Below are 18,921 nucleotides of genomic sequence, written 5' to 3' on the forward strand. Positions count from 1 at the left end.
GCCACCCTTTTCCGACTGAGGACCATGGCCTCGGATTTGGAGGTGCTGATTCTCATCCCAGCCGCTTCACACTCGGCTGCAAACCGTCCCAGTGCATGCTGAAGGTCCTGGTCTGAAGGGGCCAACACGACAACATCATCCGCAAAGAGCAGAGATGAAATCGTGTGGTCCCGAACCTGACACCCTCCGGCCCCTGGCTGCGCCTAGAAATTCTGTCCATAAATATTATGAACAGAACCGGCGACAAAGGGCAGCCCTGCCGGAGTCCACCATGCACCGGGAACAAGTCTGACTTACTGCCGGCAATGCGAACCAAGCTCCTGCTCCGGTCGTATAGGGACCGGACAGCCCTTAGCAGAGGACCCCGAACCCCATACTCCCGGAGCACCCTCCACAGGCCGCCTCGAGGGACACAGTCGAATGCCTTCTCCAAATCCACAAAGCACATGTGGATTGGTTGGGCAAACTCCCATGAACCCTCCAGCACCCTGTAGAGGGTATAGAGCTGGTCCAGTGTTCCACGGCCGGGACGAAAACCGCACTGTTCCTCCTGAATCCGAGGTTCTACTATCGGCCGTAATCTCCTCTCCGGTACCCTGGCATAGACTTTCCCGGGGAGGCTGAGAAGTGTGATCCCCCTGTAGTTGGAACACACTCTCCGGTCCCCCTTCTTAAAAAGAGGGACCACCACCCCAGTCTGCCATCCCAGAGGCACTGTCCCCGACCGCCACGCGATGCTGCAGAGACGTGTCAGCCAAGACAGCCTCGCAACATCCAGAGACTTGAGGTACTCAGGGCGGATCTCATCCACCCCCGGTGCCTTGCCACCGAGGAGTTTCTTGACTACCTCGGTGACTTCAGCTTGGGAGATGGACGAGTCAACCTCCGAGCCCTCAGCCTCTGCTTCCTCAATAGAAGACGTGACGGCGGGAGATTTTTGAATATATCAATACTGAAAGCTGGAAGCGTTTTAGATATTTCAGTATTGAGATTTTTGAATATCAATACTGAAATATCTGAGACGCTTCCAATACTCATTTCCCACAGAATAGACACACGATACCGGCTGCTCTCTCTCTCTCTCTTCTCTCCGACAGCGAGAGACACACAAACCCGCCTCTCCTCACTCACTCCTTTCATTTGCTCTGGATGAATATTGCTGGTGTTACAGGGCTTGTGTTTCGGAGTGGGATTGCACGTATTGTGTATAATTTTACTAATTCCCGCAGATTTTGTGCTCAAACACCCAAAGTGCGTCACATAAAACCGCCTCTCAGAACTAAACTGAGTTATTTTTTGCTGCTTATTGCTCTTATACAGTCAAATACACACAAAATAATGTCAAACTGCCGGTCTTGGCCAGTATTCACGTAAACACAGTCAGTTTTAAGTGAACATAAACCGTTGAGAAAGAAAACGCATGTGTAACCGTATAATGGATCTGTGCGTCAGGTCTTAAAGTGACAACAGCCTAATATTCCTGCTGCCAAATTATGAGATATTGGATAATATAAAAAATATTTATTACATGGCTTGGTTAAATTCTAATGTAGAATGCGGTCTGTTATTTCCGCTGCTAAGGAAACACCGTTGCTAACACACCGTTGCCATGAAAAACAGAGCGTTGCCATGGACACAGTGTTTTTTAGCGGAAGCAATACAATCGTTTTAAATCAATAAACTAATTTTTAAATCAATATTTTGTGTCAAATTATTGATTTATTTGGTAGGTAGCCGGGATAATGTATAGCGAGGCGGTTGCTATAGCGAACAACCGCCTGTTATTTTCGCTATACAACCGCCTCGCTCTACATTATCCCTTACCTATATGTCAGTTTTTCCAATGGTATCGATGTCAGAATTGTGGCCAGTGATAATGCTGAGTGGCTCGTAAATTTGGAAAACCTCTAGTCACAGCGACGGCTGAGCAGAAAAGTTAAAGAGACTGTGTCTTTTTACAGTGTGTTCAGGGGACGGGCAGCTAGCGGATAGTGAGGAGATGTTTGCTGTTTGTGACTAAAAATGTGACATCGCTTAGAGCACCTTGAGCAATTCTTATTAATATTTATTAACTATGTTGAAATGAATAGATAGTTCAAAAGAACAGCAGTTATTTGAAATAGGAATATTTTGTAAGATTATGTCTGTACTTTCAGTTTTGATCAATGCACAAACATAAATGTTTAATATTTATGACAAACTTTGGTCACTGAAGACAAAATCAACACATTTTGAGTGTACTGTGTGTGTGTGTTTGTCTGCAGCTTCACTTGAGTTTCTCTCTGAGCACCGCTGGTGAAGACGGGAATAAGAAAGAGAGAGAGGCCGAGTTCATCCCCGTCCAGTCTCTGCACCTCCTGCTGAAGAGTATCGGAGCGACGCTCACTGACGCTCAGGACGTCCTCTTCAAGTACTTACACTGACTTCACTCGTTACATCCCTGCAGTTCCTCATTCTGCCCAGCCAAACCTCAGATCACACATCGGGTTTCGTGGATATCACGGGTGGTCAGATGCTGTGAAACTCAATCTTCACACACTCTCACTGTCCTCTAGTGGAAAGACAAAAACAAGCTGGCTAGAAATTAAGAATTTTCTTTTAAAATACTTTTCCTTGTAGAAAAACTCATGATCAGAAAGGCGTCTTTGTCATTAGCTCTACAGTCTTCAGAATGAAATACTAACATGACAATTTTACTGCATACTGAGCAGTAGATGTTGTATGCTAGTATTATTTATATGCTATTATAGTTTTATATTCATATTTTTTAGTAATTTTGGTATGTTCTTTTGTCATTTTTAGTAATTTATTTTTAAATAGTACTACAACTCGTTTTAATTTATTTTTATTTCCAGTTCAGTTTAAGTTATTTAGTTGTTTTTAGTAATTTCAGTTAGTTGGCAAAGCAACATTTTCTTTGACTTTAAGTTTGTCCATCTAATATTTTTGTCTTATTTTAGCTTGACTTCAAAGGTTTTTAATAGTTTTAGTGAATGATAACTATTATGATAACCCTCAGCTGCTAACAATATGCAGTGTGTATTATACATTGCCATATTGTCTCTTTATGTTGCATGTTTAATTAAGTACTATCCAGATATCATCTCATATATTAATGTTTACTTTGTTTTTTTGTCCATTTTTGTGTGAAAATGTGAAAAAAAAAACTTGTTTAATATTGTGGTATATTATGGTTCAAAATCTGTTTTGACAGAAGTCTCTTCTGCTCACCAAGTCTGGATTTACTTGATCAAAAATACAGTAAAACATAATATATATTATGAAATATTAGTGCAATTTAAAATAACTGTTTTCTATTTGAATCAATTTAAATAATTTTGATCCTTCAGAAATCATTCTAATATGCTGATTTAAATAAACATTTCTGATTATGATCAATGTTAATATATTAATATTTTTTTGGAAAATATTGATCGTTTTTTTTTTATGAATAGAAAGTTCAAAAGAAACTTCTTTTTTTTAAATCTATATATTTTTTTGTATCTTTTTGATCACTTTAGAACACTTTATTGTATGATTGATAAAAGTATAAATTTCTTACTGACCTTCATAAAATTGGAAAGGCAAGGGCATTGAATTGTGGGATACGGTACCCAGTATAGTGTAATATGTTACTGTACTGGCAAATGTACAGTAACAGACTGCACATTTTGGCAAATGTAGTCGGTTTTGTGGATATTCCATACACACTGAATTGTATACTGTGTACAGTATGCATACGCTGTACTACAAATATATGAGTAGCATTTATCCAATCCAATTTTTTACATTTTAAATTGATGCATTTGTATCCTTTCTTTCTCTAGACTTGCCTTTTTTGAGCTGACGTACCAGTTTCGCACCACTCAGCAGCTTCAGTGGGAGGTCGTGCGCCATTACTCCAAACAGGTGACCTTTCACCTTTCACCTTCACAGACTGCTGCTGATTTCAGTGTGTTTAAAGCATACTTTACGACTGCCTGTTTTTATGTATCTGTGCTTGTCTTATGTGTTTTAGGCCATCAAACAGATGTATGTTCTGGTTTTGGGTTTAGACGTCCTTGGGAATCCGTTCGGGCTGATCCGCGGTCTGTCTGAAGGTGTCGAGGCCTTCTTTTATGAACCGTATCAGGTGAAACTTTAACTCTTCACACACAGCGCCTGATGAGATGCAACATTTGTGACCCTCTAAACTGCAAGTTAGAAATTACATGATAGTTCCAAACGATAGTTCTTTACTGAGCACAACTATTCAGTTATTTATATGTTTATGTTTATATTTATACATAGTTGTATTTCTCCATTGTGTGGAGAGCAGGGTTATAATAGTTCATTATTCAATTAAAACTAAAAAAATTTTTTACTTGAAATAAAATAAATGTTTACTAAAATAAAAAAATTATTAAAATGTATTTTATTTCAGCTAGTTGCCAAAGCATTATTTTTTTTAACTTGATGTACTAAAATAACTAAAGCTTAAATAAATTAATAAAAACTATATAGACATTTAAAAATAATAATTATAAAAATGACAAAAATGCACAACTAAAATTTTTACATTAAAGGGCACCTATTATGACATTTAAAATGTTCCTAATGTTGTTTAGGGAGTCCCCAACAACAGTTTTACGTGCATGCAATGTCAAAAAACACTTTTGTTGTCGTATAATATGCATTTATTTTTACCTGATTTGCTCACCGACTCCCAAATGATTCGTTCAACGACTCATTTTTCCAAACCCCGCCTTTGCGCGACGCTAATCTGCGTTGATTGGTCAGATGACCCAGCAGTGTTTACAGAGATAATACTTATTGTTTAACACGGAGTACAATGATGCTTTTATCAATTAAATTGTATTATAATAATGATTATAGTCCACTGCTTTGTAGTTTGTAGTAAAAAACTAAAAATAAGATAAAGAATTTAATGTTATGTTAGCGAGCATAGCCCAGAGTTCATATTGTAAAAGCACAATCAGTCTTTGTTTGCGTTAGCCCGATGCATAAACATAACGTTTTTACACACAAAAAAAAAATGCAGTTACGTTACTACGAGGTATTACTCTATTCTTTAAGACAACTCCGAAAACAACGACAAACACTTCACATATCTCAATACAATTGCCATTGAAGACCTAGAAGCTAAACGGTGCTTACACAACAAACAAAATAATTATTAATCATGCTACATAAAACATAAAAGCAACAATTATTAATAACACTTACAGGTTGTGATACGGAGGAGGAAGCTGATGCAAATACACTTGGAACTGAACCTTCCTTCAATATCAGCCGGCTCGCGAATCCAAGTTTGATTGCATTTAAAAAGCAATTGTCTTCAAAATGGCGCGAGCAAAGCACAAGGCTCCGACTACACTTCTGTGGTAAAGTTGTATATATGAATTGTAGCCACTTAGTCTTCAAATGCTCCTCCTTGGGCAGATGAAAAAAGTTTGCTTTTGAGTCGCACTTCAGAACGCAGCGTCTCGTCGCCATGATGTTTTCCCTCTGGAGCGCAATAAGTGGGCGTATCGTATTCAAATAACTTGACAAGTTGACGTCATCTAGTCAGAGAAAAAGCTTCGGTCTTCTAACGATTCATAAAAATGACTCAGAGTCGACTCTTACTTTTGAAAGACAATAACTTTATATACGGTGCACTTTCATATTTCAAACTTTGCAGGATGTTTTTGTTCACTTAGGTCTATGTTACACACTACATGAAAGGTCAATTTCAAAATTCCATAATAGGTGCCCTTTAAAATGAAATGAAAACAAAAAATGCAAAAATAAAATGTATATATAGATATATAAACTATAATAGTATCTTAATCTGTGTTTCCATCCACCTATTTTATGCAGATTTTGGATGGAAACACCAAGATGCACAGATTCTACAAATGCACATAAAACACGCGTTCAATTTAGGCGGATAAAAAAAAATTATCCGATTAGAAGATGTGCATGAACTACGATGGAAACACATGTACTGAATAAATCCCTCGATGTGCATCAAAAAACTCATGTGATTTCGCCTCAGCAGAGGCTGTGATTGGATAACTGGACTAATCAGCGGACCAATCGCAATCTGTCATCAGAATGATTCGGTTTAATTCCCTCCAGAAGCGTCGCACACGATTGCGTTCCCAAACTCCAGCATCCCAACGCAAGAGAACATGACAGCGGTTATTGCATAATAATAATAACAACGGAAGTCATTCATGGTGTAGGGAAAAAAAGCCACACCAGCTTTCTCCAATGCAACAGCTTTCATTTTTATTACAGATATTTTGCGCCAATTTACTAGGTAGTGCCGGTTTATGTTCTCTTGAACACATGGGATGGAAACGCTGCTTCACAAATGTTTTATGCAATATTCCAATTTTGCACAACTTTAGATGGAAACATAGCTATTGATACTCAAAAACTACACTGGTGAAGAGTGTGTAGTGTGTTTTACTGGCCTCAACCATGTGTGTGTGTGTGTGTGTGTGTGTGTCAGGGTGCCATACAGGGACCAGAGGAGTTTATGGAAGGGATGGCACTCGGGGTGAAGGCTCTGGTTGGAGGGGCTGTGGGTACGTACTCTCTTTTGTAACATGCAATAATACACTGATGTTGTTAGTAATCTTTGAAGTTATGAGTTCACACTCTTTCCTTAAAAGGTTAGTTCACACAAAAATGAAATTTCTGTCATTAAATACTCACCTTCATTCCAAACCGTAAGACCTTCGTTCATCTTCGGATGAAGATCACAAATTAAGATATTTTTGATGAAATCTGAGAGGTTTCTGACCCCCGTAGACAGCAACGTCATTGCAACTTTCAAGGCCCAGAAAGGTAGTAAATACATCGTTGAAATAGTCAATGTGACTACAGTAATTCAACCTTCATGTTATGAAGCAATGATAACTTTTTGTGCACAAAAAACTCAGAAATAACGACTTTATTCAACAATCTCTTCTCTTCCACATCATTCTCCGGTGTTGACGTAGTTTAAACAGTGCAGCACTTCCTGGTTCTACGTGGAACGCCAGCTTATTATTGGCCAGCTCCTGCGTTAGCATCACACGCATGAGTCGTGGTGAGCACATGACCAGCGTCGGCCAATAGTGAGCCGGCATTCTGAAGTAGAACCCGGAAGCGCTTTAATGTTTACACCGTCAACCACGTAGGAGAATAACATGGAACAGACTGTTGAATAAAGTCGTTATTTTTGAGTTTTTTGTGCACAAAAAGTATCCTCATTGCTTCATAAACTTAAGGTTTTAGTTATTATTTTAAGGCGTTATTTTAACGATGTCTTTACTACCTTTCTGGGCCTTGAAAGTTGCAATGTTTTTGCTGCCTATGTGGGGTCAGAAACCTCTCAGATTTCATCAAAAAGATCTTCATTTGTGTTCTGAAGATGAACTAAAGTCTTGCGGGTTCGGAACGAAATGAGGGTGAGCAATTTATGACAGAATTTTAATTTTTGGGTGAACTATCCCTTTAAAATTGAAACAAAAGTGTTACATGAGATTCATATCAAGTATAACCAGCAATGTTCTTCCACTCAAATTCTGACATTTTAATTTTTCTGTTTGCCGTCCTCTTCTCAGGCGGTCTGGCCGGAGCTGCGTCTCGGATCACGGGGGCGATGGCTAAAGGTGTGGCCGCCATGACCATGGATGAGGAGTACCAGCAGAAGAGACGAGAGGCCATGAACAAGCAGCCCAGCGGACTGAGAGAAGGACTGACGCGAGGAGGGAAAGGCCTGGTGTCTGTGAGTCAACACGCATGGCAAACTCATTTGAACTCATCAATTTGAAGGGTAACGGAAACGCGGCTACTTTAGTAAATCCTGACAGTAGTTTTTTAACGGCAAAAGAGAGTTTGCACTGGAGCAAGCTGTCAGTAAATCTGGCCTTTAGTCTATTGCGATCTCTAGATTCTGGCCAGTTGGTAAAACCTATAAACTCAAAATCAACTGCAGGCGGTAGATCCGTCTCCTTTTAACCTCGTTCAGGAAGCAGGAACACTAAAAACACATCTCTTCAACCTGGCATACACATTATCACATTTCTGTAATTCAAACCCGTTAAAGGATTGTTAAACGGCTGCATAAACTAGTTCAACCGGAACCAGGAACACTTCCTGTAACACTAGATACACTTGTTACGTTGTAAGAAGAATGGCATCTACACTTAGTCTCATCCTTATCAATTGATCAATGTGAGTTTATTGATCAGCATATCATGTTAATAATTTGATTAAATAAAAATGTAATTGATTGACAGCCTACAAGTCAAACTTTGCTTTCACTGCAGTCGTTTATCTGGAGTCTGTGTGTAAATATGATATCTGTCACACAGGGTTTTGTGAGCGGCATCACTGGCATCGTGACTAAACCAATAAAAGGTAAAGCTACTGACCAGCTGTTGTGTTAGCAGTATTTCAGTGTCAACACTCAGCTTATGTGTGTGTCCAGTTTGACAGGCATGTCATGTGTGTGTGTGTGTGTGTGTGTTCCTGTAGGAGCACAAAAGGAAGGAGCGGCGGGTTTCTTTAAGGGTGTGGGCAAAGGCTTGGTTGGCGCTCTGACCAGACCAACAGGGGGCATCATTGACATGGCCAGCAGCACCTTTCAGGGCATCAAAAGGTCCTCAATATATCTGTGTATCTGTGAGCATTGCAGGGCTGGGTATCGATTCAGATGTTACAATTCGATTCCATTTCGATTCGATTTTCGATTCGACTCAATAAATACAGATTTAATACACATCCTATATGTGACCCTGGATATTTGTAGCAATAGCCAACAATACATTGTATGGGTCCAAATTATACATTTTTCTTTCATGCCAAAAATCATGAGGATATTAAGTAAAGATCATGTTCCATGAAGATATTTAGTAAATTTCCTACAGTAAATATATAAAACATGTATTTTTGTGAGTGAATGCAGCACAATCGTGAACATAAATGCACAACTTTAAAGGAGATTTCCTCAATGTTTCGATTTTTTTGCTCCCTCAGATTCCAGATTTTCAATAGTTGTATCTCGGACAAATATTGTCCTATCCTAACAAACCATACATCAATGAAAAGCTTATTTATTCAGCTTTCAGATCATGAATAAATCTCAATTTAAATAAATTCATACATAAGACTGGTTTTGTGGTCCAGGGTCACATATTTATAAAAAAAGAACAGTGAACATAAGTTTACAAGTGGTTAATAAAGAGCTACAAACCTGTATATTAAACTATTTTTATTTTAGGTACACTTGGGTACATTAAAACAGAATCCATCTCTATATTTCAAATGCATACATAGACAGGATTTTGATGCAAGATGAAAAGTTGATGCAGAAAAGTCAGAACAGTCGCATCCCTTGATCAAACAGGATCAGGTTATTTTATGTTTAAGATAAAACACATCTCACAGCTTTCGCTGTAGCATGGAGGATGCAAGCCTATGAACAGTGGAGGAAAACTAATACTGGTGTTTGGGTGATAGAAAAATAAATACGGGAAAAAAATCAATTTGTGGCGTTTGGGAATCGATTTTGAATCGACCATATATAAAACAAAAACAAAAAACAGATTAATCGAAGAAAAAAATTTTTTGCCCAGCCCTAGTGTATTGTCTGGGAAAGAGACTTCTGTGATTGTGACACATTTTCTGGCATGATTTGCATTCAGAGCCGCAGAGACGTGTCAGGATGTGGAGAGTTTGCGTCCTCCACGGTTCATCCACGAGGACGGGGTCATCCGGCCGTACAAGGAGCGAGAGGGAATCGGCAGTCAGATGCTCCAGGTGACCTGAACACTTCTGCCTTCACACTCCTGGGCTCCAGATACTGGCACTGCATACTAAATGAGTTCATCACACATCATAATAGGCCAAAGAAATGGGCTGATCACATGACATGTTCAGAAGAGAGCGTGCAATTTAAAACAGCAAATAATAGAATAAAATAATTACATATCGCAAGATTTCTTCTTTTGTACTTCTACTAAAATATTTAATCAACAGCACTATTTAAATAAACTACAAAAATGGTGCTTGAAAATGGTAAATATCTGAGAGAGATATAAACTATAAAGCAAAAGATTGGAGTCGTTTGGGTCTCTTCTGCTCACCAAAAATACAGATCAAAAATACAGTAGTAACAGTAAAATATTATTACAACTTCTAATAGCTGTTTTCTATTTGAATGAATTTTAAACCTAATTTATTCCTGTGATCAAATCTGAATTTACTCCAGTCTTCAGTGTCACATCATCCTTCAAAAATAATTGTAATATGATGATTTGATGCTCAAGCTTATGATTATTATCAATGTTGAAAACAGTTTTCTTGTGGAAACAAGAATTTTTTTCAGGATTCTTTGATAAACACAAAGTTTAAAACGAAGTTGGAAAATAAATCTTTAGTTAAATTTGAAATGTCTCTACTACTGTCACTTTTGAACAGTAGTGTACATATTAAATATTTATTTATTTAAACAACATCTTGGATAATGGATAATATATATATTATTATACAATTTTCCCATGGCTATTATTGTTATTTGGTAATACAGTAAAATGAAATACAGTAATAATAATGTTTATTGTCTTTCAACAGAACATGAATCTCTATTAACCCCCAAATTTGACACAAATCTAATAGGAGTATTCTATTAATATGAACAAATATCTTTAAATCCCTCAAAAAAAAATACATATTTATTTTTGCAATGGTTTGCAACGTTTAAAATGAAGTTTGAAAATTAATCTTTTGTAAAATTTGAAATGTCTCTACTGTCACTTTTGAACAGTAGTGTACATATTTAATATTTATTTATTTAAACAACATCTTGGTAAGATATCCATGTCAGCAACCCATATACACATATAAAGTACATATTTAGTGTATATATACACAATAACATGATTTCTGATTTATTTGCAGTTGTTTCTTGCTCCAAAATGCTTTGCCATTATCTTAAACACCCACTGTCTTTAAACACCCAGCTTTGGCCAACATGAGTTTTCATGCTTGTCCAGGCTGGTTTCATGTTAGTCTAGATTGTAGACCAGTGAAGCTTGTCAACAGACCAGTCTTTCTGGTGAAACAAGGAAATCCTGCAGTTTAAAGGGCACCTATTATGACATTTAAAATGTTCCTAATGTTGTTGTGGGAGTCCCCAACAACAGTTTTACGTGCATGCAATGACAAAAAACACTTTTGTTTTCGTATAATATGCATTTATTTTTACCTGATTTGCTCACCGACTCCCAAATGATTCGTTCAACGACTCGTTTTTCAAACCCCTCCTTTGCGCAACGCTAATCTGCGTTGATTGGTCAGATGACCCAGCAGTGTTTACAGAGATAATACTTATTTTTAACACGGAGTGCAATGATGCTTTTATCAATTAAATTGTATTATAATAATGATTATAGTCCACTGCTTTATAGTTTGTAGTAAAATACGAAAAATAAGATAAAGAATTTAATGTTATGTTAGCGAGCATAGCCCAGAGTTCATATTGTAAAAGCACAATCAGTCTTTGTTTGCATTAGCCCGATGCATAAACATAACGTTTTTACACAAAAAAAAAATGCAGTTACGTTACTACGAGGTATTATTCTATTCTTTAAGACAACTCCGAAAACAACGACAAACACTTCACATATCTCAATACAATTGTCATTGAAGACCTAGAAGCTAAACGGTGCTTACACAACAAACAAAATAATTATTAAGCATGCTACATAAAACATAAAAGCAAAAATTATTAATAACACTTACAGGTTGTGATACGGAGGAGGAAGCTGATGCAAATACACTTGTAACTGAACCTTCCTTCAATATCAGCCGGCTCGCGAATCCAAGTTTGATTGCATTTAAAAAGCAATCGTCTTCAAAATGGCGCGAGCAAAGCACAAGGCTCGGACTATACTTCTGTGGTATAGTGAATTGTAGCCACTTAGTCTTCAAATGCTCCTCCTTGGACAGATGAAAAAAGTTTGCTTTTGAGCCGCACTTCAGAACACAGCGTCTCGTCGCCATGATATTTTCCCTGCTGGCCTTGGAGCGCAAAAAGTGGGCGTATCTTATTCAAATAACTTGACAAGTTGACGTCATCTAGTCAGAGAAAAAGCTTCGGTCTTCTAACGATTCATAAAAATGACTGAGTCGACTCTCACTTTTGAAAGACAATAACTTTATATACGGTGCACTTTCATATTTCAAACTTTTCAGGATGTTTTTGTTCACTTAGATCTATGTTACACACTACATGAAAGGTAAATTTCAAAATTCCATAATAGGTGCCCTTTAAACTAGTTAAAGAATTAGTTCACTTTCAAAAAACATTTTCCTGATAATTTCCTCACCTCCATGTCATGCCAAGATATCCATGTCTTTCTTTCTTCAGTCGAAAAGAAACTAAGGTTTTTGAGGAAAACAGGATTTTTCTCCATATAATGGACTTCAGTGGCAACCACATTATCCCAATGTTCAAAGAAGATTCATATGTCCGTCTCAGTGCAGCTTCAAAGTCTCGACACGATCCCAGTCGAGAAATAAGAGTCTTATCTAGCGAAACCATCGGTTATTTTCACACAAAAATAAATAAATTATATACTTTTTAACCACAAATCCTCATCATGTACATCTCTGAGATGCGCCACGCATTGCGTCATCACGTTGGAAAGGTCACGGTCACGTCATCGAAGTTATTTGTCTGTGTATTTGTTAAAAATGTAGAGAAGGGCGAAAAACTCCATCATATTTTCTCCTCCAACTTCAAAATCATCCGACATCTTTGTTTTAATTAAAAAAAATTTTTTAGGGACCTTTCCAACGTGATGACGTAATGCGTGGCGCATCTCAGAGACGATACAAGACGGGCATTTGTGGTTAAAATTATTGGAATATTTGGTTGCCATTGAAGTCCATTCTGTGTAGAAAAATCCTGGAATGTTTTCCTCAAAAACATTAATTTCTTTTCGACTGAATAAAGAAAGACATGGACATCTTGGATGACATCTGGGTGAGTAAATTATCAGCAAACATTTTTTTTGAAAGTGAACTAATCCTTTAAGAAGAATTATAGCCCAGTGTCCACAACACAACAGGAAGCAAAAACACTAACAAGGACCAAAGGGTTTGTCATTTTATCTTCAGATGTAGTCACATTATACACCGTTTTGAATAGGAAAGATAAAAAAAAAAACTTTGCGATTAGGCAACTTTATGGATGTCAGATCCTTGATGAAAACTTAATTGACATTTGTTACAGATCAAGAGCATTTGAGGACTCTGAATCTTTCCTCTTCTCTTAAAGCCAAAAGTATACTTGTTTTTTTTACACATATGCTATCTTTGAAAGTATATTCCATTTGATAGCGTGCGCTCTTGATAGTTTGACCTTTGTCCAGTTGTGTTGTGTTGTGTAGCTTGTGAGAGTTGCAGATATAAGCCTCAGTAGTGTTAGATGTAGGGTACAACAGGGCTAAAGGCAAAAATGTTCCTATAGTGTATGATTGCAGAAAAATATATAATATATAACAGATTTTGTGTGAAAATAATTCATAAAAAGTGGTTAATTTTGTTTAAAAATCGTATAAATGTATGAGGTGCAGAAGGCACACAGATACAAATAATGTGTTTTTAATAATGTCCAAGTTAAATCTCTTTAGCAAAGTATGCACTATTTTTGGTTTATTTTGATCAATAAAATCTTTGTTCAATGAATATACTGTCATTAAAATATGTTTATTTTGAAAATACAGAAACAAAGCTATTTTAAAAAGTAAAGATTCTGAAAGCATTGAGTGAGATCCCATAATATAGATTTACAGTGGTAACATTACATCATATTTCATTATATAATATTTTTAAATATGATGGTTTCATTATAAATATGTGATTATTTCTAAGATGGACACTCGACTTAATATGATATTTCCCATCTGAATCTAACCATGTCATGTCAACAAATGGAAAAGTTATTTATTATCATGTTTATGATTGTGTCTTTCGGCCCAACAGCAGCGGCGCCTTTACCCCAGATACCATACTCATATTCTTCCATCATTGACAAAACTATTGCTTTATTGACCTTGAACAAAACTGGTAATCATTAACCTTTGTCTCAAAATATAGATATTTTATCGATTCTCATTTGCTACATAAATCTACAACATTTTTTAAAAAGTATTAAGGCGAGACTACAGGTGAATAGGGTAAAAAAAGTTAACTTGCAGAAATCACCATGAAACTTTCCCAGTTGATTACCTACATTAAGATGAGAAAAAAAATTATTACACGTTTTCTGTAATTTAATGTTTAAATATGCAAATTAGGCAATATCTAAGTAAATATGCGCTAATTTGCATATATTTTAAAAAACGAAATCTGAGTATTGGATAAAGCCAGGTTAAAAAAAATTTTTTTCATTGTGTTCACATATCAGATGGGAAAAAATGACAGGGATATCTACTTTTGTTATCCTGTAAATCAGAATATACAGTCAATAGCCTTAAAAAAAAATATTTTCGCCATGTTTTTTTGGAATAAAATGTTATATAAATCAGGCTATGAATAATATATTTATAAATCCCTCTGTAAATGTCTTCATAATATAACTAGGTACAAGACTGGAAGGTTTGGTGTGTATCGGTGCGACTGAAGTGGAGATTTCGGACTTGGAGAATGAGAGAAGTCATTTTGAGAAAACGGGCTTTAAAGATTTATCATCAGCCAATGAGATTGCGCATTCAGCCCTTTTACTTTCACGATTGGTTGCTGATAAAAAGGAAATTACCATATTTGGATCCGACAGCATTGTACAGGAGAGAGAGAGCTTCCCAGCGGTGTGTGTGATGACAGGGAGCAGACAGAGATCGCGGAGCAGCGGATGATTTATAACGCCAACTTTTGTTGAACTTATGAGAAATCTACAGACGCAAATAGACAAAGTTAGTAAAATAAAGACTAAATGTGTATTTCAGACTTTTTTTCACCACAAGTCTGAAAGAAGACATGTTATTGAAGACAAATATCCCCAAATCTCAAAATTGACCAGTGAAAAAAAACTGCCGTGTCTCGCCTTAAATATTAGATCAAATTAGCTCAGAATCAACTTTACGTTACACTGTCTGCGATCGCGTCAAAGAATCAGACAAATTTTGAATTTGGGTTATTATGAAAAGTGCTGAGCTGAATTTTTGTGGTTTAAAAGAGAATAGTCAGAAGTGCCTTTAGCCCCGCTGTACTCTAGTGGTGTTAGTGGAGCATTACTGGTGTTCACACTCTCCTCTTGTCATGTTCACAGAGCAGAACGGCTCTCTCTCAGTGGAGTAGCTCTGACACTGAGGACGACGACAATACGCTTACTTTTGTGTCCTGTTAATAGATATTCAGTTTGATTGTGTAATCTGAATAATATACCATGTTTAAGTAGTTAGTGTGCAACAAGAACATGTAAATATTGCTGTTTTATGATTAGGAATCTTGGTTTTATTCCCTTCAGATGTTTTGTCCCACACCCTCATCTGTCATTCTTCCTGAATAAAGTGTGTTTCCAAGTGCATTGTTCATCATTAACCCATTCCACTCCCATCAATCCCACTATGCATTGCAAAATGATTTGGACGAAGTACACTGCGCTGGAGCAGGGGTGTGTACTGGGACTTTAGTCTTCTAGAAAACATTGTGACTAAACCTTTTGCTTACGTTTTGCATTGATTTCGAGTCTTTTTACAAGGGAAATTCTAGACATTTTGCATTCTTGAATCCAGAACATGTTCACATAGGCCATGAGAAAGTGTACAGACACTCGAAACTAAAATATTGAACGATAAAAAATAAATAAAATGGTTTTAGGGTTCCTGAAACTAGTGTGATATACAGTATACGAGTAGATGATGTTCATCAGGTCTTGTCATCATATCCACTCCATCTCCATATTTCATCTCCTCAAATGTCAGAACATGATTCTTCCACCGCAGAAGTTTTTTTAATATATTAATTGGTTTCTCCATTTGGTTTGTAGAGTATTGAAAATGGACGGTTTGCCAAGTACAGGTACTTTGCTCATGCTAAGGTGAACGAGTCAGATTTCCTGATGATCACTAAAAGGTAGGTGGATTTATCAAAAACCATAATTTTGCATGAGCAATATGTCACAAAAGCACATTTAGGCACACACAAGCACTGTCACCGTTGTTTTACTCTATTATTTATACTCTCGGACATCTGCCTGCAACTCATACTGTGTGTGAAGAAGTGTCGAAGGGCTGGTGAAGTCGATGCAATAATATCACAGAAACAAAAGCATTTTTTAAAAGTTAGCGGCGGTAACGCTGGTTTATTTAACCCTATGATTATGAATCACTCGTAGTTGAAGCCAGGGTTTCCACGAAGTCTCGTCAGCTTTCTAACTCTGTCCAAATGCCGTTGTAACGCTCTTTAATGTGGCGTGAGAGATCGCTGTAGTATCGCGAGGCGTCTCTTCCACTTTACTACAAGATATAGCCCGAAATAAACATCTGAAGGAGTGTTGACAGTACATATTACTCAAATAAATCATGTCTCATGTCAATCAGTGTTTCTATCACGGAAAAACGTGCTCGTCACTTAACGGTACGTTTACCTCAGAAAAGTTATCCAGTGTTCACAGTTCGTTAGTTAAAACCTTAATCACTGTTAATTCTTTATGTATGTTTGAATAAATCTGTCATGAAGACAAGTTTTCATGAAAACTGCCTTATGTGCAATTGAAATGTACAACTCAAGTTTTTATTTGAGTGTGATTGTTTTCTGAAATATATTGAATATAATAGAATATATGATAGATTGGGCTCTGTTATTAATTTTAACCTGTAATATTATAGTAATGTACCAATATAGAGGGTTCTCAGTATAGATTACAGCTTTAGTTGGGAGAGATTTAAAGTTGACATGTAGGCCTTCCTGAAATATTTCCAGATGAATCATTATTGAGTTGAAGACGGTTATCTTGATGTCTTTAGTGCATTTGACAGCATGAGAACATATGAATCAAATCTCGAGATATTCCCACCAAACTATCAGCATCTGCAGATGTCATTCTGAATAATCGGTGTATTGATTTTGTATTGGTGGATCTCTACTTCTTTTTTGAGCAATGGATGTGTGTTTGCATGTAGCCTATCAATCTAAAGCTTTATGTAAAGATGTCAAGGGGTGGTGTACATCCTAAAAAATCAAATATCCTAAAAAATCCAACTATTATCCACAGTACCTCGATGCATGTGTTCATGTACATCTTAGGAACTGAACTCAGATTGATGAAAATCAGTGGATCTAAACATACCTGAGTTTTCAGTGGAAAGTATTTTACTCAACAAAAAGTTTTGGTTGCTCCGAGGGTTAGTTCACCTAAAAATGAAACATTTGTCATCATTTACTCGCCCTCATGTCGTTCCAAACCTGTAAGATTTTCGTTAATCAGGTTTTAAAAAAAGTCCGGTAACCAAAACTTTGACAATCCAAGAAAGTCATAAAGGCGCCATTCAATAAATCAAGCAGTTTAATCCAAGTCTCCTGGAGCGATATGATCGATGTATATGACATCTGCACAAGCTTCTGTGTTTACCATGTGATGCGTTCTGTGAATGTGTTTATATGTAAATCAATTCAGTAATCTGATCACAACGCAATCATATCTCTTCACACGACTCTGACCTTTCAATGGAAGGACAGACATCTCTCAGCTTTCATTTTCATTTGTGTTTCGAAGACTAACTAAAGTATTATGGGTTTGGAGTAAATGATGACATAATTTTCATATTTTTGCTCAAACTCAGGGTCAGGAATCTCAACTTACTCATATCCCCAAATATGAAACGGGCATATAAAACTTTCCCGTATCGCCAAATATTAAACATAGGCATATATAACTTTCCTATATCCCCAAATATTAAACACAGGCATATAAAACTTTCCTATATCCCCAAATATTAAACACAGGCATATAAAACTTTCCCATATCCCCACATATTAAACATAGGCATATAAAACTTTCCCATATCCCCAAATATTAAACAGAGGCATATAAAACTTTCCTATATCCCCAAATATTAAACACAGGCATATAAAACTTTCCCATATCCCTCAAATATTAAACACAGGCATATAAAACTTTCCCATATCCCCAAATATTAAACAGAGGCATATAAAACTTTCCTATATCCCCAAATATTAAACACAGACATATAAAACTTTCCCATATCCCCAAATATTAAACATAGGCATATAAAACTTTCCCATATCCCCAAATATTAAACACAGGCATATAAAACTTTCCCATATCCCCAAATATTAAACATAGGCATATAAAACTTTCCCATATCCCCAAATATTAAACACAGGCATATAAAACTTAACCCATATCCCCAAATATTAAACATAGGCATATATAACTTTCCCATATCCCCAAATATTAAACACAGGCATATACAACTGTCCCATATCTCCAAATATTAAACATAGGCATATACAACTTTCCCATATCCCCAAATATTAAACATAGGCATATATAACTTAACCCATATCCCCAAATATTAAACATAGGCATATATAACTTTCCCATATCCCCAAATATTAAACATAGGCATATATAACTTAACCCATATCCCCAAATATTAAACATAGGCATATATAACTTTCCCATATCCCCAAATATTAAAACACAGGCATATAAAACTTTCCCATATCTCCAAATATTAAACATAGGCATATACAACTTTCCCATATCTCCAAATATTAAACATAGGCATATAAAACTTTCCCATATCCCCAAATATTAAACATAGGCATATACAACTTTCCCATATCTCCAAATATTAAACATAGACATATAAAATGTTCCCATATCCCCAAATATTAAACATAGGC

At 36.5% G+C, this 18,921-nt stretch overlaps 1 protein-coding gene across 2 annotated transcripts in view; it reads left to right on the forward strand.

The window, feature by feature from the left end:
• The window catches only part of vps13a (vacuolar protein sorting 13 homolog A), a 99,433-nt gene that overhangs the window by 70,954 nt on the left and 9,558 nt on the right, over positions 1–18,921 (forward strand). For both annotated transcript variants that reach the window (XM_079638352.1, XM_079638353.1), the window contains 9 exons: positions 2,265–2,410; positions 3,828–3,909; positions 4,019–4,132; positions 6,503–6,578; positions 7,602–7,765; positions 8,355–8,400; positions 8,518–8,641; positions 9,687–9,801; positions 16,037–16,122. In XM_079638352.1, coding sequence (XP_079494478.1) covers positions 2,265–2,410; positions 3,828–3,909; positions 4,019–4,132; positions 6,503–6,578; positions 7,602–7,765; positions 8,355–8,400; positions 8,518–8,641; positions 9,687–9,801; positions 16,037–16,122 — 953 coding nt within the window. The remainder of the gene's footprint in view (positions 1–2,264; positions 2,411–3,827; positions 3,910–4,018; positions 4,133–6,502; positions 6,579–7,601; positions 7,766–8,354; positions 8,401–8,517; positions 8,642–9,686; positions 9,802–16,036; positions 16,123–18,921) is intronic.

The sequence above is a fragment of the Phoxinus phoxinus genome, assembly GCF_949152265.1.
Source record: "Phoxinus phoxinus genome assembly, chromosome: 15".
NCBI classification, from domain to species: domain Eukaryota; kingdom Metazoa; phylum Chordata; class Actinopteri; order Cypriniformes; family Leuciscidae; genus Phoxinus; species Phoxinus phoxinus.